Source organism: Corythoichthys intestinalis, chromosome 8 (genome assembly GCF_030265065.1).
Source record: "Corythoichthys intestinalis isolate RoL2023-P3 chromosome 8, ASM3026506v1, whole genome shotgun sequence".
In the NCBI taxonomy this organism is placed as follows: domain Eukaryota; kingdom Metazoa; phylum Chordata; class Actinopteri; order Syngnathiformes; family Syngnathidae; genus Corythoichthys; species Corythoichthys intestinalis.
This window is the reverse complement of record NC_080402.1, coordinates 40,934,502-40,954,478: the sequence shown is the minus strand read 5'-3', so window position 1 is coordinate 40,954,478 and position 19,977 is coordinate 40,934,502. Positions and strand designations below refer to the sequence as shown.

The 19,977-nt window shown below is 39.7% G+C and overlaps 1 protein-coding gene across 2 annotated transcripts in view; it reads right to left on the bottom strand.

Annotated features, from left to right (window-relative positions):
• Nucleotides 1-604: 604 nt before the first annotated feature.
• cnnm2b (cyclin and CBS domain divalent metal cation transport mediator 2b) overlaps nt 605-19,977 on the bottom strand; it is a 109,775-nt gene continuing 90,402 nt past the window's right edge. The window contains exons 3-7 of one of the 2 annotated variants that reach the window (XM_057842759.1): nt 18,311-18,480; nt 16,122-16,215; nt 15,500-15,559; nt 10,108-10,286; nt 605-6,474 (exon numbers count right to left, since the gene is read on the bottom strand). In XM_057842759.1, coding sequence (XP_057698742.1) covers nt 6,193-6,474; nt 10,108-10,286; nt 15,500-15,559; nt 16,122-16,215; nt 18,311-18,480 — 785 coding nt within the window. In that variant the 3' untranslated portion in view covers nt 605-6,192. The remainder of the gene's footprint in view (nt 6,475-10,107; nt 10,287-15,499; nt 15,560-16,121; nt 16,216-18,310; nt 18,481-19,977) is intronic. The other variant, XM_057842758.1, reaches the window with a different exon arrangement.

Below are 19,977 nucleotides of genomic sequence, written 5' to 3'. Positions count from 1 at the left end.
CAAGGATCATATAAGCACAACATTATCAGCCCGAGACGTCGTGCAGCCATAATGAACTGGCAAGAAAATAATAAACCATGTCGCAAAGCGACCACAAGAGTTCGCTGTTGGACAGCAAAAAAAGCCTTGCTGTAAAACTTACCAAAAGGCAGAATACTTTCTGAGCGGGACATGTGCGTTAATTGCGTCAAATATTTTAACGTGATTAATTTAAAAAATTAATTACCGCGCGTTAACACGATAATTTTGACAGCCCTAATATATATATATATATATATATATATATATATATATATATATATATACATATATATATATATATATATATATATATAAAGTAATGCATTATTAAAATAATGTCAAATTCAACTAGATCAGAAACATTTGACTTTATCATTAAAATTTCTTAAACATTGTATTTGGAGTAACAAAAGTCAAAACTACATTGAAAAAGAAACACTTGTCAACAGCAATAAAAACAAAACAAAAAAGTAATTCACCACACAAACTATTGCAGTTTTGACTAATGTAAATGATTTGAAACTACTAATACCTAAAAGATGGATGTGAAGTTCCTTTGGCTTTAATGTGAATATAAAAGTTGAAAGGTATTCAAAATATACGAAGTGTCAACTACTTTAAAGGCAACTTTTAAACTGTTGCAACAGTTAAAAATGGTTTTGGTAAAAACTTTTAAGTGACACTGAATGGATGCAAAGAAGCCACATTTGAGATATTGAAAAAGTGAAGTTTACTTATATAGCACTGTTACAGCAATTTTCAGAAGGGCTTCAATGACAGATAGTTGCTAATTAGATAAATAAACTTATGTAAATAATAATAGAGGAAGTAATGAGTCATTACATTGTAAACACCCAACCCATGAACTTTAGGCATCATTAAAGTACCTGTGACACCATAAAAAAATCTTACATAGCATTATTATTGGAAGGAAAATCATATTCGACTATATAAAACAATTTGGCAAAGCGCAGATGACGAGAAATGAGTCTTTTAATCTGCTGTTTAGCCCCGTCTGTCATTATCGCGCTCTGGCGCCTCCATTTGGGTGATGACCTCAGTGGAGTAGTGATTTCAGAATTCAGCCCAAATGTTCTGCACTGCAATGTAGCACACCTGAAACTGGGAAAAGGATACATCCTACAGATTTTGCCAGTCATTCGAATGGTTTGCAAATTCAAACAAATCAGAAGTTGGGTTTGTGAGGGAATTTGCTGCGGAGGTCTCTTTCCTGTTAGATGTTTAACAAAAGAAACATTAAAATAAAATGAGTTTCAAGAATGTAGATTTGGTGTGTAAACTTTTTCCAGTAGGCAGGAAGACTTGTAGCATGATCAATAAAACAGACAAACACTACTGTGTACTAAGTATACATAAAATTGAAGCATAAAACATTATCAAACAAAACTCTTTTAATGGCAGCCGCAATTGTGAAACAACAGAACTAAAGAATTATCAAACATGGATTATGATCTGTATTGTGATGGCCGCCACAACGCTCTTCTCACATTCACTGCTGTCAAAAAATAGAAAAAGCCTTATATACTTGAATAAGGCTTGGTTCTGGAGTGTCCTGTAGCAAGGAGACAAACAACAGAAACTACAGCGTGGATAAGGAATGTCATGTGTCATCCGTGGACATATTTAATGTCGAGGTTTCTTCTTGTGACGTTGATAATGCTCAACATGTTAGATGAGGTCATTAATACTGTGCAATAGTCAAGCTCGATTAAACGTAAAGTTGTCAAAAACAAAACCACTCCTTTTGAGAGTGTACTGGCTGGTGATGGCGCTTCCACGTTCACATCAGCATTCCCGCAACACATCCACACTCCCACTTGGATGCACTGCAGATTTGAGTGTGAGCTCACAACCATGAGAGGCCTCTAATTGGACATTAAGGGAAATTTGCACATGAACGTGGGGTTTAGCATCTTTCAAATGCAAACATTCATATACATACAGAGCATACATACAAATATAGCTGTCAATTTACAATAGGCATTTTTTAATTATTAATAATCATCTCTTAAATAAAGTTCTCTTCATTGCACTTTGTTAAAAATAATTAAGGTTATGATTTTGTATCCTTAAAGGCAATAGTGTGATTTTTCTAAGGTGAAAAAGCCCAATTTTGAATACACAATAGTAAAAATAAGACAATCTGTAATATACATACTGTATCTGTAAAAGACCTTCACCCCCTCATATACACAAATGGATGTTTAGCTCCATGTATGTAGCATGTTTTTTCTGGTGTGACTTTGTGAACGCTTTATTGGCACACTGTCACATCATATAGCTATGCACACATACATATATATATATATATATATCTTTATATATACATACAATACTATAAAATAAATAAATACAGGAAAACATTCTTGGTTTATGATGTGATGGGTTCTCCCAAAGCGGTTTTTGGTGCAGTCTTTGCAAAACCATTCTCTCTGAAGTCCATGTTGATGGGTTCAAATGTCCACCGAGTTTCCCTGAAAGATGCTAAAGGTGGGATTTGTTTGGGAAAGAGTGTGTATGTCCAGTTTAAAAACAATAAAAATTAAAAAATGGGGGGGACCAAGGTCTTTGGCCTGAGTGGAAAATACAGTGACTTGTAGTGTACAATGAGCGTGCCCGTACGGTGCTAGTGCTCGTGCCGTGTTTTGTTGGTTTAGATTATGTGTTTAGTAAGAACAGGTTTGGTTTTCCTTAGGCAAGCAGTCAAGTTGGTGTCACGTCACTGAGTCATCATAAAATATCCGTACATCATTACATTAGCAGCAAGCGAGAGCAGAAATCCAGAAATGTATCTTATGTACTGCACAGAGGTGGGTAGAGTACCTAAAAATTTACTCAAGTAAGGGTATAATTACTTTTAGAGAATATTACTCAAGTAGTAAAAGTAACATTTTGAATACTGCCTACTATGTCAATTTCTTAAAATAATTGTATATTTTTTTCTCAGCACAACTTCACCTATATGAACTGTTATTATTATACTGTACTATAACCTATTACATGACTAGATTAGGCCAAAAAGATGACACGAAAATCATCAAATTCAGACCAGAACAACACTTGAAACTCACTTGTCCTAAGAGAATGAGCGTCCTCTAGTGGAGAAACACATTGTTATCTCTGATTGGTGTACCATAATATTCGGACTATAAGCCGCTACTTTTTTCCTTCATTTTGAATCCTGTGGTTTATAATCTAGTGTGGCTTATTTGTTAATTTATTTGGTTTAATAGGTAACTCTTTATTTGACAGCGCCGTCATAAGACCGTCATAATTATGACATGACACTGTCATGGGCATTACTGAATGCTTCTGACAGATGTCAGTTAGTGTTATCCGGCAAATTATGTCACTAACTCAGCTAGGCTCTTTTACACCATTCAAAAGTGAGATCATTTGCCGGATAACACTAAATGACATCTGTTATGAGCATTCGTTAATGCTCATGACAGTGTCATGCATTAATTACGATTGTCTAATGACAGTCTTATGGCTGCACTATCAAATAAAGTGTTACCAAATACCCTAACTAGCAGTTAACGAAACAACTGGAAAAGTAACTGAAGAAATATATAGCAAAGAACATGAATTTTGATTGTTATTTACATCCGGAGTGCCGCAATGCATGCTCGGAGGCATGTTGGACAATAATTGTGCTGAGAGCAGGTGGCAGCAGAGGCTAACTGTCTTCCCGAAGGGAGCAGTGATGGCCAAATGAAGCTTCTTAAAGCAATGAATCTTTGCAGCCAATTGGTTCAAAGTTTCAGGGTTGTTTATTTCATCTTATGATAGTCGTATGATGCCGCTGTCAAATAAAGTGTTAGCGGTTAATATCTTTCGGTGTAAATATCCCATAATACAGTGAGGACAGCTGCGGCTTATAGTCCAGTGCGGCTTATCTATGAACACATGCTGTTTTCAATGTCACATTTGGTGGATGGCGGTTGTAGTGTAGTCTAAAGTAGTGGAGTAAGAGTAGTGTTTCTTTTTCACAAATCTACTCAAGTAAAAGTAAAAAGTATTGCATGGAAGTACATTTTTGTAAATATAACGGAGTAAATGTAACGCGTTACTACCCACCTCTGGTACTGTATGTCTACTGCATCACATACAGAAATAAAAAGCAGGAATGTCCTGATCCGATCACATGATTGGAAATTGGGCCGATCGGAGTCGGGGGAAAAGGATGGGGTTTTTAATTAAAAATACATACAGTATTTATGTTTTTCTGCTTCATGCTCGTACAGCCTCTCACCCACACTCCTTCTAAGCATTGCAGCTTGCGTTTGGTACTTAAGGTTAACGATGATTGAAAGGTTTGTAGCTTAGATCTTTGATCAGCTCTACAATCAAAGGCACGAATGTGTCAATCATCAGTTAGCTTGTTAAACACTAACGGTAGTGTGCTGTGGCAATTCACTGTGTAAGTGAGAGTCTGTTCTCAGCAGCGTGAGTGGATTTGCGTGGACTCACTAAATGAAGCATTTAATAAAGACCAGCATTTTTCTACGTTATTCTTTCTTTTTTTAGAAATAACTCACATTATGAAGGCGGCACAGTGAGACAGTGACATGTTTGGAACCTTTGTTCCAAAAAAACCCAACTTTTTTTCAGTATCGTGTCGGAACGCGGTATCGACAGATTCTCAAAATCACAGATTCAGACTTGGGTGCAAAAATATGCAATCGGGACATCCCTAATAAAAAGTGTTTTTTCAGGACCCAGTCTCTTCTTTTAAGCGTAAATAACACAATGGTAGAACACACAAGCAGGAAAAGGGGAAAAAGCTCTCCTCCAGCTAGGTTCTATATGGAGTTAGTCACTTTTTTACTCACGATAACCACCTCTGGCCTAAAGCATAATTGCAGCCCGTGTTAAGCTCATGCATGGCGTGCATGCTTGTAAGAGCACGAACATAAAGCAACGAGCATTTGGCCCATTAAATCAGCACCAAAAACATAAAAACAGCAAATGTGATTGTTTGCTGTTAGTAGCAAGTCTTAAGTGGGTTAGAAAAGTGTTTTGCCAAGCAAAGACTAGGTGGAGGCTCGGTGAAACAGCGCTGCTGCCGCGAAGACGCGTATGGACGCTTTGAACACTATTGAAGGGAAGAAAAGGGCTTTTTGGGGGAATTTCGGTTAAAAAGTCAGCACTCTGTGTGCTCATCAGGGCATTAATGCATGGAGTAGAAATTCACATTTTAAATAACACTACAATTCTGTATAGTTTAAGCACCACGCTGAATGCTCGTCGAGTCCACAGCACAGGGGGCTCCTTTTCTGTGGGTAAAATCTAGCATGTTGCTGCAGCAAACTTGTGCATGTCCACATGCCATCAAAAGTTTTGAGAGACTTTCTCATCCTACCAAATGATTAAGTCTGCCAAAATTTTCTTCGCGGATGTGGAAAAGAAGCCACCGCTGCCAGCTCAACACAAAGCGCGATTCTAATGTGACGCCGTTGCCGAGTATGCTAGATCGGCAGTCGACGCTTGGATGTACCAGTGACAATGTTGCGTGCAGTTTGCCTGAGCACCTTTGACTAGCAGCCAGCAACAAGCTGATCCAGGAAGAGGCGGCCCAGGAAGTCTGGCTGAGGCCTACCAGGGCTTGCCCTGGACGAAAGCATGCCAAGCAGGGACCCGTCAGCAGCCACACATGGCCCAGTGTGGCATGTTGAGGCCGCGGGGTCCGTGCTTGGGGGTCCATGGACCGACAATTTCACCAGCCGCAGTCATAACTCAACGTCACAACGAGCACGAGCACCAGCTTGGTGGAAAAGGGGCCTGTGTTTATGACTGTGTGGTGGCACAGGTAAGGTTTGGGACAGGGCAAGTTTTCAGTCAGTCTGTCATCCTCTCATCCAAGTTACCGCATGGAAAGTGTCTTTTTGTCCCAAAAAGCAGCTCAGTCACAGCACCGTCTTAAGAAGGCGTAGTAGAGCATGGCTGCCAACAGCCTTGGGGGTGGGCGTTCAGCACCCGCCTGCCCCCACAGCCCTCCTTTGGGGGCCCTTACTAACTGACTTAGCAGGTACGGCATCCTCACCCCATCCGCCCACGGTCCCCCGTGTTCCCTCATCTCTAGCTACACCACTGCACTGTGTGTCCAACAGACAGGAAGGCGGCGGGTCCGGGTCTATGGGCGCAGGGCTAGATGGGCCCCTCGTTGTGCACGCTGTGGTTGCTCCTGCTCACGCCGACGCAATTGTGCTGCTGGTTGAGGAGGTGGGATGCCTCGTTGGCCAAGGCTACAGTCACTGTCGGGGCGTTAGTGGCGGTGCCGGTCATTCCGGTGACCGCGGCGGGGGTCTCCATGCCATCTCGAAGCTCGTTCAACGTCAGCTCTATCTTGGTGAACTCGCTGTCCGTAGACTGCGGCGTCTTGTCCATACGTGACGCCATGACGGCATTCTGGTACTGCTGCCGCGTTACCTAGGCGTGAGCCAGGAAAGAGACATCAGGTCACATGTCGGAGAAGGCTAGAATTTATTCTGGAAAGCTTGACAGTGAAAATGGAACAGTGCATACTTTACTGCTACAAACTTGGTTATCAATTTCATTTCTGAAATAACTATGGACAAGTTTCCTGAGCGAAAGATGGCCGGCGCCATCTTTGACATTTTCTGCTACGGACTTCCGGTTAAGACAGAACAACTTGAAGTGCAGTTGAAGTAAGCAGTGTGTAGACAAAGTTAAAACTGCAAAATCAAACCAAAGGAACCCAATCTCCAAAAATGGATTCAGCACTTATACAGTGCCTTGCAAAAGTATTCGGCCCCCTTGAATCTTGCAACCTTTCGCCACATTTCAGGCTTCAAACATAAAGATATGAAATTTAATTTTTTTGTCAAGAATCAACAACAAGCGGGACACAATCGTGAAGTGGAACAACATTTATTGGATAATTTAAACTTTTTTAACAAATAAAAAACTGAAAAGTGGGGCGTGCAATATTGTTCGGCCCCTTTACTTTCAGTGCAGCAAACTCACTCCAGAAGTTCAGTGAGGATCTCTGAATGATCCAATGTTGTCCTAAATGACCGATGATGATAAATAGAATCCACCTGTGTGTAATCAAGTCTCCGTATAAATGCACCTGCTCTGTGATAGTCTCAAGGTTCTGTTTAAAGTGCAGAGAGCATTATGAAAACCAAGGAACACACCAGGCAGGTCCGAGATACTGTTGTGGAGAAGTTTAAAGCCGGATTTTGATACAAAAAGATTTCCCAAGCTTTAAACATCTCAAAGAGCACTGTGCAAGCCATCATATTGAAATGGAAGGAGCATCAGACCACTGCAAATCTACCAAGACCCGGCCGTCCTTCCAAACTTTCTTCTCAAACAAGGAGAAAACTGATCAGAGATGCAGCCAAGAGGCCCATGATCACTCTGGATGAACTGCAGAGATCTACAGCTGAGGTGGGAGAGTCTGTCCATAGGACAACAATCAGTCGTACACTGCACAAATCTGGCCTTTATGGAAGAGTGGCCAGAAGAAAGCCATTTCTCAAAGATATCCATAAAAAGTCTCGTTTAAAGTTTGCCACAAGCCACCTGGGAGACACACCAAACATGTGGAAGAAGGTGCTCTGGTCAGATGAAACCAAAATTGAACTTTTTGGCCACAATGCAAAACGATACGTTTGGCGTAAAAGCAACACAGCTCATCACCCTGAACACACCATCCCCACTGTCAAACATGGTGGTGGCAGCATCATGGTTTGGGCCTGCTTTTCTTCAGCAGGGACAGGGAAGAGGGTTAAAATTGACGGGAAGATGGATGCAGCCAAATACAGGAACATTCTGGAAGAAAACCTGTTGGTATCTGCACGAGACCTGAGACTGGGACGGAGATTTATCTTCCAACAGGACAATGATCCAAAACACAAAGCCAAATCTACAATGGAATGGTTAAAAAATAAACGTATCCAGGTGTTAGAATGGCCAAGTCAAAGTCCAGACCTGAATCCAATCGAGAATCTGTGGAAAGAGCTGAAGACTGCTGTTCACAAACACTCTCCATCCAACCTCACTGAGCTCGAGCTGTTTTGCAAGGAAGAATGGGCAAGAATGTCAGTCTCTCGATGTGCAAAACTGATAGAAACATACCCCAAGCGACTTGCAGCTGTAATTGGAGCAAAAGGTGGCGCTACAAAGTATTAACGCAAGGGGGCCGAATAATATTGCACGCCCCACTTTTCAGTTTTTTATTTGTTACAAAATTTTAAATTATCCAATAAATTTTGTTCCACTTCACGATTGTGTCCCACTTGTTGTTGATTCTTGACAAAAAATTAAAATTTTATATCTTTATGTTTGAAGCCTGAAATGTGGCAAAAGGTTGCAAGGTTCAAGGGGGCCGAATACTTTTGCAAGGCACTGTAGATGAAGCTACAGGACTTTCTGTGTTGTGCGTTTCTTCTTAACACTTTCTTGATCGTTCGTGGACAAAATTCTAACAATCTGTGCAGCCCGTGTTAACATGAGGTGTAGATTGATATGCCGGCCACTTGAGTGACCAAAATGAGGCAAAATTCCAAAAAAGATTACAGTTGCTGAATGCAGAGGGGCTGACACAGATTTTGTTGTTACAAGGAAATACTACAAGGTATTGTTCATCTGGTTAGATTAATATTATGCTATTATGAGCTCATCACACATGTACATATAAACACAAATAGTATGTCATTCTTTTCATTGCAGATATTGATCGCAATAAAACTTTTGAACAACATGATTCTATTTCTTGGTATATTTAAAAAGATTGGTGCATAAGCAAACGGGTCAATAAATCACAATTTATAAAATTATTCGAAAAATAATAACGCAGGTGTAGCATTAGTCGAGAGTGCTGCGAATGGTCTGAGCACTAACAGGCTGACCCCCCACCTCTTCAATCTCTGCAGCAATGCTGACAGCACTCCTGTAACGAGTCACATGACATTTTGGAGGGAAAATGACAACCAGTACTCAATTTAGATATTTAGGGATGTACGTAGTTTCTAAGGGGTGTACTCACTTTTGTTGCCAGGGGTTTATATGTTAATGGCTATATTTTGAGTTATTCTGAGGGGAAAATAAATTCACTCTATTATATAAGCTGCGCACAGACTACTTTTCATTGTGTCAAAGTGTCATTTTGTCAGTGTTGTTCCATGAAAAAATATACTTAAATATCTGCAGAAATGCGAGGGGTATACTCACTTTTGTGATACACTGTAGCTGCTCTGCCATTGGCTATTGCCTCGCATCTTCCTGGCATCCAATAACCGGTAGCTAAGAAGGACCTCTACTGTATGTGTATGTGTGTATCCCAGCGTCCTCTTCATTCGCCCCTCGGGCCATGAAGTTTTAAGACCGTTTTACGTGAGTGTATTAACTTTTATTCTTTATTCTTATATTTTTACATTATGCAAACTCCTTTTATGTTTATCATGCAATAAATCTAAGTGTAACATGTATTTGTTACATGTTTTGATGCATTTTTATGCTCTATAAAAAAAATTATGTCTGAATTTTTGGGGGCTTGGAACGGATTAGGGCGTTTAGATGGAAAACGTGCCTCTACTTACAGAATTTTTAGTTTATGAAACCACTTTCACCACCAATTAATCTCGAAAGTAGAAGTACCACTGTATACAGTGGGGAGAACAAGTATTTGATACACTGCTGACTGTGTATCAAATACTTGTTCTCCCCACTGTATATTCAATCAAAGAACTCACATCAAATACATAGTATTTCAAGCATTTGTTTTTTGTAATTCTGATAATTATGTCTTACAGATATTGAAAACCCAAATTCTATCTCTCAGTCTGGGTTAGAAAGCTGCGCAATCACAGGGAAGACTGCTGACTTGACAGATGTCCAGAAGACAAATATAGACACCCTTCACGAGGTACTAATGGTCTTTGCAAAAGAAGCAGATTGCTCACAGAGGGTTTGTCAAGCTTCACAAGGAGTGGACTGAGGCTGGAGCCGGTGCTTCAAGAACAACCATACACAAACCAATAGTATAAGACAGCAACTGGCGCACAGGTCAACATGTCTGTCCCTTGTACTTACCTTTATAAAATACAGGTCTGAACACGCTCTGACGGAGTAGTCAGGTACGTAGATCTGCAGAAAGGAGTTAAGTTGATTGTTGCTGCTGCCCAAAGTTGGAGTGATGGCATCTATTCGATCGCTCCTGTTCAGAGAGTCTGAGTGGTTGAGTCCAAACGGCCGTGGTGGAGATTTATTTTCTGTGAGGGAAATAATCCAGTATGAATTTTAAACATAAATATTAGGGCTGTCAAATGATTAAAATTTTTAATCAAGTTAATCACAGCTTATAAATTAATTAATCGTAATTAATCGCAATTCAAACCATCTCTAAAGTATGCCACATTTTTCTGTAAATTATTGTTGGAATGGAAAGATAAGTAAAGTAGTGATTGAAAATACACCACAAGATGTCAATGGTGAGTTTTAAATTAATTAGAGATCGAGCCAAGTCAAAGTCTGAGTAAGTTTGTTGTGTATTTTGCATAGCTATTTTGATTGGAATGCCAGTTCTCTTTGCATTGAGTGCTTTTCTTTTTGTGAACATTATTTTTTTGGGAGAGATAGGAATATTATTTTTGTTGTGCTTTTGTGAGAGAATTTTATTCATGCTTAAAACACAACCATTATACATTACTGTATATTTTGTATGGTTTTTGGTATGCTTGCATGAGAACATTGTAGCATTAATCTGTTGAGTGTGCCTTCTCATGGCCTTGACGATCGTAGACGGTATCAATGTGCCCAATATGGACTGTTATGTTCCGTTATTTTTCAATATGCCCTGAATGAATACAAGGGAGGACTGTGTTTTCTTATCGTTGTTCCAGCTGGGACCAGCGCTCAAGGTCTCAGCTTAAAGATGTTTTTGTATGGAAAAATACCCAGGTTTGTGAGATGATGAGTTTCGTTTCTGAGTAAGTTTCGTTTCACGGTCGGCTTCGGCACCGCCCTTTCAAACAGTATAAATGTCCAGCCTCTATTGTACATCTTCGTACTTTCTGGGTGATCACAGCTTCTGGCTGGGTTGCATCATTTTGTACCCAAGAGCTCTTGTTTATAAAGCCTTCGAAGATTAGCAATCCATGGTTGGGGTCGTATTTATTTCTGTAATTGAGCTATCGAGGTAACACTTGTCTTGGAGTTCAAACTTGAGCTTCCCTGACAGCTTCCTAAAAGATAAATGTTAGTACAAGTTATAGAAATTTTATATTAAAACCCATCTTAATGTTTTCGTTTTAATAAAGTTTGTAAAATTTTCAATCAAAAAATAAACTAGCAGCTTGCCATTGATGATGTCAATAATAATTATGGTGCTGAAACCCATAAAATCAGTCGCACCCAAGAGCCAGCAGAGGGCGGCAAAACACCAAAAAACACGAGTAACAAGTGGAAATGACACTTTGCTGTCATTTTAATCTGTTTGAGCGGGGCATGCGCGTTAAATGCGTCAAATATTTTAACGTGATTAATTTAAAAAAATAATTAACCGTCGTTAACGTGATAATTTTGACAGCCCTAATTTTTTTTCTTTTTAATATGGGTGTTGATTTCGCAACTTGATTCTTTCTGTGTGATGTTCAGGGCAAATAAAGCTTTGAAATTACAGTTAAATACTCTTAAATCTTTCTTGTGGAATTGTTGTCATTTAAGCACTGTTAGAAGGTTCCATAAATTAGTGTTTCGAGTGATTTAATAAGCTGCATACAGGATAGAATTAGACTGAAAATTAGACTGAGGATTCTGTCTATTCACGATGGTGGGTTTTTTCTCCAATTAAATATAAATTGAACACGATTTAAAAATCATGGTATTCTGTTCTCACTGATGTTTAATGTAACGTCTTAACTTCAGTGGAATTGGGGTTGTACTTTAACATCCAACAGTGCTGCATTCAAATTAGTATTGCTAGTTATATAGTGCCGATATAGTTGGTAGACACTGTTTATATAGAATATGTAATTTCTGTCTTCTTGAACCTCCACAAAATATTTCATGAGTTGGTGATTTTCAGGGATGCTGCTTGTATGAGTCGCCACATGGGAAATACTTGCTCTCTTATTTTAATTAAAAAACGATTATATTTTTCCACTTCTTAAAGAAGCCTACTGAAAATTACACACAACAAGGTGAAACAGCTTGCCTAAAACCAATGCTACTACACTGATTGGAATGTATGTAATCCCACGTTGGAATAAATCGGTGTCTATGAGGTGCACAATGTGCGTTTGTGTTTAGTTGTGTATATGTGCAGGCCAAGCGCAGTGGGCCAAAGACCTGGCATGTGAAGTCATGTAGATTAATACTCCAATTTTAAAAGGCAGCAGGGGTCAGGTCATTAAAAAAAAAAAAGTATCAAAAGTACAGTAGATGCGAGTATAAAAGCTAGACCAACATTAATGTGTTGCAATCAGGCACAAAATGGATTGGAAAAAATAGGCAAATGTTATTAAGTCAACTTAATTTCCAGATATTGACCAAGTGAATCGCAGCGGAAAGAAGTAAAAAGACACAGAATTTAATTTTTCGGATGTGTAATAGTGGTGAAAAATGTAAATATTCGCCAATATTTCCCAGATGTAGGCAAAATAGCCATTTTCAGACATTTTTAAGGTACTATTAGTATTACTACTAGTACTATTTTAGCCAATCAAATGCAGTTATTTCAGACTGTCCCACCTAATCGTCACGCGTTGGCTACCCACTGTGCTAAGCGTCATCAACATGCTTTATAACTACATGCTTTAATGGGTTAAAGAAGTGAAGCAGGTCTCATCTGATTCTCAGACAGCGAGAGGAGAAAGACAGAGACATACAGCCATTTATCATCTTCCGCTTGCTCTGGGGTCGGGTTGCGGGGGCAGCAACTTTAACAGGGATGCCCACTCTCCCCAGCCACTTCAACCAGCTCCTCTGGTGTGATCCCAAGGCGTTCCCAGGCCAGCCGAGAGACATGGTCTCTCCAGCTTGGTCGCGTTGTCCCCGGGGCCCCCCTGCCGGTGGGACATGCCCGGAACACCTCTCAGGGGCGGCGTCCAGGAGGCATCCGAAACAGATGCACGAGCAACCTCAGCTGGCTCCTCTCAACGCAGAGGAGTAGCGGCCCAACGCAGAGTCCCTCCAGGATGACCGAGCTTCTCACCCAATCTCTAAAGGAGAGCCCGGACACCCTGGGGAGGAAACTTATCTCGGCTGCTTGTATCCAGCATCTTGTCCTGTCAGCTGTAACCTTTTGTGATACTAAGTATCACAATATATCACTATTTCGATATTTTGTAACGCCCCTAATGCGAAACATGGCACACTCGGACTCAATGTCCCCCACCTCCCAGTGGGGCGAATAAGTATTTAGTCAACCACCAATTGTGCAAGTTCTCCAACTTGAAAAGATTAGAGAGGCCTGTAATTGTCAACATGGGTAAACCTCAACCATGAGAGACAGAATGTGGAAAAAAACACAAAATCACATTGTTTGATTTTGAAAGAATTTAATTTCCAAATTAGAGTGGAAAATAAGTATTTGGTCACCTACAAACAAGCAAGATTTCTGGCTGTCAAAGAGGTCTAACTTCTAACGAGGTCTAACGAGGCTCCACTCGTTACCTGTATTAATGGCACCTGTTTTAACTCATTATCGGTATAAAAGACACCTGTCCACAACCTCAGTCAGTCACACTCCAAACTCCACTATGGCCAGGACCAAAGAGCTGTCGAAGGACACCAGAGACAAAATTGTAGACCCGCTGGCTGGGAAGACTAAATCTGCAAAAGGGAAAACGCTTGGTGTAAAGAAATCAACTGTGGGAGCAATTATTAGAAAATGGAAGACATACAAGACCACTGATAATCTCCCTCGATCTGGGGCTCCATGCAAGATCTCACCCCGTGGCGTCAAAATGATAACAAGAACGGTGAGCAAAAATTCCAGAACCACACGGGGGGACCTAGCGAAAGACCTACAGAGAGCTGGGAGCACATTAACAAAGGCTACTATCAGTAACACAATGTGCCGCCAGGGACTCAAATCCTGCACTGCCAGACATGGCCCCCTGCTGAAGAAAGTACACGTCCAGGCCCGTCTGCGGTTCGCGAGAGAGCATTTGGATGATCCAGAAGAGGACTGGGAGAATGTGTTATGGCCAGGTGAAACCAAAATAGAACTTTTTGGCAGAAACACAGGTTCTCGTGTTTGGAGGAGAAAGAATACTGAATTGCATCCGAAGAATACCATAACCACTGTAAAGCATGGGGGTGGAAACATCATGCTTTGGGGCTGTTTTTCTACAAATGAACCAGGACAACTGATCTGTGTAAAGGAAAGAATGACTGGGGCCATGTATCGAGAGATTTTGAGTGAAAATCTCCTTTCATCAGCAAGGGCATTGAAGATGAGACATGGCTGGGTCTTTTAGCATGACAATGATCCCAAACACACAGCTAGGGCAGCAAAGGAGTGGCTTCGTAAGAAGCACTTCAAGATCCTGGAGTGGCCTAGCCAGTCTCCAGATCTCAACCCCATAGAAAATCTGTGGAGGGAGTTGAAAGTCCGTGTTGCCCAACAACAGCCCCAAAACATCACTGCTCTAGAGGATATCTGCATTGAGGAATGGGCCTAAATACCAGCAACAGTGTGGGAAAAGCTTGTGAAGCGTTACAGAAAACGTTTGGCCTCCGTTATTACCAACAAAGGGTACAAAACAAAGTATTGAGATGAACTTTTGGTATTGACCAAATACTTATTTTCCACCATGATTTGCAAATAAATTCTTTAAAAATCAAACAATGTGATTTTCTGTTTTTTTTCCCTCCACATTCTGTCTCTCATGGTTGAGGTTTACCCATGTTGACAATTACAGGCCTCTCTAATATTTTCAAATGGGAGAACTTGCACAATTAGTGGTTGACTAAATACATATTTGCCCCACTGTATACTGGGCCTTGTCCTTTTCTTAAAAGCTATGCGAGCAGTCTGTGCTTGTTTTACTTGTGCCTATCTGAGTGAACATATGTGTACGTGCCGTGCTTTGTATGTGCGCACAGTGGTGTCCGGCAGGGGGCTGTAGCTGTAGGTCTTGTTTATGCAGTCAGGGGGTTATAGGTTAGGGGCGAGAGAGAGAGGGCGGAGTCTGGGGCCTCCAGTCTCCAGCACCATTCAGCCGTCTTGAATAATGGCTCAAAGGATGAGGGTGCTAAAGATTTTTTTCTTTGCACTGAGGCAATCCTTTTAATTCAAATGTATAGCGCAATCAAGTGCACACCACGTTCCAGACATTTACTAATCAACATTCATAAAGTCACCAAATAATGATGCCACTAAATATTGTTGTGCTTAAGAAAAAATGAAGCAATTAGCAAGAACATGAGAATTCAATGTAAAGATGGGTAAGTGAAGAGAAGGAAAAGTACACTTTACCTGGTGATCCAGCTAATGAATCCGCCCTATTGACAAATGTTCGGGAAAGAGACAGAGGGACTTCAGGGTGGAGAAAAGCAGGGGAACAGAGAAGGACAGTGTTGTAAGAAATAATCTTACATAGTATTGTCATTTAAACAAATCAATAATCCTTATTAAAAATATTAAAGAGACATCAGTTGCAATTTACTGATTTATAAAGGGGTGTAAAACCACAACAATCCAATTTGACTCATGGCTGCACACAGTAGAGGACACTTTTTTATTTTTACCAGTAGGTGTCTCTCATTTCCTATCTACCGTTAAAATGGTTGCTACAACGAGAAGGGTTGAGAAGTTTATGAATGAACTGAGGAAAGAGTGCATGCATCACTACTACTGTCACTGCAAAAGGTTCACTATTCTAAACTGCTTTTATTTTTCATTTGAATGTAAGGCTTGTATGACTAACTAGTGTCTATTTATTATCATTCCCATAAAAATTACAATTACAATTATTTTTACATTTTTGTCAAAAAAATGAAACGGGGTTATATAGAGTGACCCACAAACAAAAATTGGAATACATTCAAAGTGTTAGAAAATACTTTTTCCAGCCAAGTTGCATAATTAGTAAGTGTACCTGGTGAGACGGTAAGAGCCATCATCCCATAGAAGGAGAATGGTCCTGCTTCAAACTTCATCCCCTCTTTTCCTGCCTCCACTTCCACTTTGCCCTGATGAAGTCAGGCCAAGAGAAAAAATTAAATAATAATTTTCAAGATGATTTACCATCATAAACCTTTATTAGCATAAGTGTGAAAATATGTCTAATGCTGTTAATATTAAAGGGAAAAATAAGTCTTAACTTCAATAAGAAAGGACCAAAAAGAAAAATGTGAAGATGATTTTAGTTTTACATGCACCTTTTAACGCCACGTGTTTTTGCCAAGTTTTAGAGAGGAAAAAGTATGGCACAACCTAAAAAAAAAATAATGCTGCTTAAAATTTAGTGGCATAGGGTCACACTCAAAAAAGTATTGCAACACTGCTGGAGTGCCACTGCAGTTAATTCCAGTTTGCTTGCTTCACTCAACTTTACCGTTTTACCTTTTTTTTTGTACGCATGTGTTATACACTTCTCTTTTGCTGGAATAAACGCCTAAAAAAAAACAAGCATTATATTATCTGAATTGTAAATTGTATTTTTTTTTAATTTATTTAATCGCTGACTAGCTTAGCGCTCCATGCAAAGTAGTAACATTGCATCAACAAAGAATACAGAAAATACAATTGGCTTAATTTAGTCACCTCTGACAGACACACAAAAGACAATTTAACTCTCGACACTTCGTAATATTATTGATTCAGCAACCCAACCTAAGTGTAGCAGTGATCTCTCTCTTTTGTTGTAATCACTGGCGCGTGCGTGCAGCCCACATTAAACACAAATAAGGACCCAAACGGGACTGCTCCTAGCTGCCGGCAAAAATCAATTATCAAATTCGTTGGCAACTCATTTATTAGTCAATTTTAATTGATTTAATCGATTAGTTGTTGCAGCATAATTCCGGAATTATAGTTTGGAGTTAGCCAGTAAAGGGCAGCCTTCTGTAGGTTAGAAATTTGCCAGGAGAGGGGATGTGCACACAGCACATGAACTTCTTGGTGCCTATGTTGCCTGTAGGTTATGAGTTATCCAGTAGACAGCTACCTTCAGCCTGTAATAACAAAACCTGTAGTTTCCATGCAATTGGCATTTTTTATACTTTTAAATTATTCATATTTTATACAGCTTCTTCATATATTTTTTAGGGCTGTCAAACGCTAAAAATGTTTAATCGAGTTAATCACAGTTTAAAAATTAATCGTTATTAATCGCAATTCAAACCATCGATAAAATATGCCATATTTTACTGTGAATTATTGTTGGAATGGAAAGATAAGCCATAAGACGGATATATACATTCAACATACTGTACATAAGTACTGTATTTGTTTATTATAACAATAAATCAACAAGATGGCATTAACATTATTAACATTCTGTTAAAGCGATCCATGGATAGAAAGACTTGTAGTTCTTAAAAGATAAATGTTAGTACAAGTTATAGAAACTTTATATTAAAACCCCTCTTAATGTTTTCGTTTTAATAAAGTCTGTAAAATTTTCAATCAAAAAATAAACTAGTAGCTCGCCATTGTTGATGTCAATAATAATTATGGTGCTGAACCCCATAAAATCAGTCGCACCCAAGCGCCAGTGGAGGGCGGCAAAACACCAAAAAAACACAAGTAACAAGTCATTTTAATCTGTTTGAGTGGGCCATGTGGGTTAAATGCGTCAAATATTTTAACGTGATTAATTTAGAAAATTAATTAACAGCCGTTAACGCGATAATTTTGACAGCCCTAATATTTTTACCAAATACAAGTTTATCCTTTCAGTTCGTTGCATAGTTATATACATTTTTCGGAAGCATTGTTGGTCTTGTGTGTCTGCAGTTGTCTACAAGTGGCAGCTATATACCCTACCTTTGTTAAAAATATCACTTTGCAATCATTTTGCAAAAGACAAAAAAAATAACTATTTATTTGCAAAAAACAAACAACTACAGCTTAAAGATAAAAAAAGAAAAAAACAAACAAAAACAAAAAAACTAAGGCCAGATTTGGATTCAGCTCCCCCCCAAAAACTACCGTTTGCATCAATTGTTAACCAGGTAAGTTAAACTTGACAATTTCAGAAAAGTTTTGGGGACTTCTTCCCAAAACTGAGGAACCTATACCTTGTCTTGCGTGATGTTTCTCAATACTCTCAGTCCCACCAACCTGCAGAATGAGGATGAAATAGTCCACGGGTCTGTTCCTGTGGAAGAGGTAGTGCTCAGGTGCCCGCTTGATCTTCTCATCGTATTTCAGCTCCTGGATGACATTGGGGTGCTTCAACAAGCGCAGTAGAATCTTTTCAGACATTTGTGGTGGTGCGAACAGGTCTACCTCTACAGAGACAGAAAAGAAGGCTGTGAGACTCACAATTGAAAAACTGATTAGAACAATAACAAAACTCTTTAAAAAAACAACAACAAAAAAACGCTTTTTGAGAAGTACTTGTACGTGTATGTGTAGTCGGCAAATAATAGCCACACTGAACTGTTAAATTAAATAATTAAATTTGCTGTGACTCTGGATAGAGGCGAAGGTCATGAAATGTTAATCCTAAATAGTAAAAGCAGGCACATGCAGTAAGTGGAGAGTAATCAAAATGTACATATGAATATAAATGTTTGTTGCTGAATCAAAGGAGGCTTGGAGGGGTCCGTTTTTCACTGTACTACATGTTTAATGTCTAGTCATCCCTTGCTGTTGTTCTAGATCAGGGATGGGTAAACTATTCCACAAAGGGCCACTGTGGGTGCGGGTTTTCGTTCCAACCCATCAAGAGGAAACCCTTTCACAAATCTGGTGTCTTGCAAGCGCAATCAGTTGATCGCAGTCAGTTGCTTCTTGTTTCAGCAGAAGCCTCATTGGTTAAACTGTTTGTACTGGATCAGTTGGAACAAAGACCAGGATCCACTACGGCCCTTGAGAACCAGTTTACTACTGGTGTCAACAATAATCGATGCGGCGATGCATCCCGATGCGGGGCATGGACGATTTGATTCAATGCGGGTAACAAGCCGAATCGATACAGCACATTTTAAAATATATAAGACTAATAGCCTAGATCTTGAGCCCGAACCCGACCCGAGCCGACCCGAATTTCGGGCCCAAAATGTCAATGATTTACATTCGGGTCGGGCCGGACTTCTCGCTCGCTTTTTTTTTTTTTTTTTTTAATAAATATATATTTTTATACTAAAACGATGTAGGGATGTTAAACTAAGGAATATTAGTTATAAAAATAAAAAAATTTGATAAAACAGAGAGAGGGCGCTTTGGTAATCCCAAACTTGAGCCAGCAGCAGAGCCAGTGCATTGTTTGCGCACATGAATGCCGTGGCCCCGCCCTCCTTTTGATCTTCCCCTCGCGCTTTGGCCTCTCCCCGAGTCTGCATCTGAATCCTCATATTTCCTTTTCGAATTTTGATATAGAGCAGCAAGAGGTGAAAAGCAAACTAAAGACGGGGGGATTGAAAAGGCAAGAATCCACGAGTGGTGTGTGGAAAGGATTTAAATCGATAGTGGAAGATGTGGCAGAAAATCCTGCCGGCCTTGCCGAATGCAATAAATGTGGCGCTTTGCTCTTGTACGAGAGCAGAAAGACTGGCACCTTGACGCTGAGCAGGCATTTTAAAAACTGTACTGGCTTAAAAGATGATATTAGTCAAACATCGTTATTATCATTTGTTTCGAGGGCTGCACCTCTCCGGCTAAGCAGGACATCGTGGTGTTCCTTTAAATGTTATTATTTATTTTGTTTCAGTGCTCCTTAAGGCATGTTGTGTTTTTGTGTGTTCTAATGCGAGTCATTAAAATAAAGAATGTTGTTTAAAAGT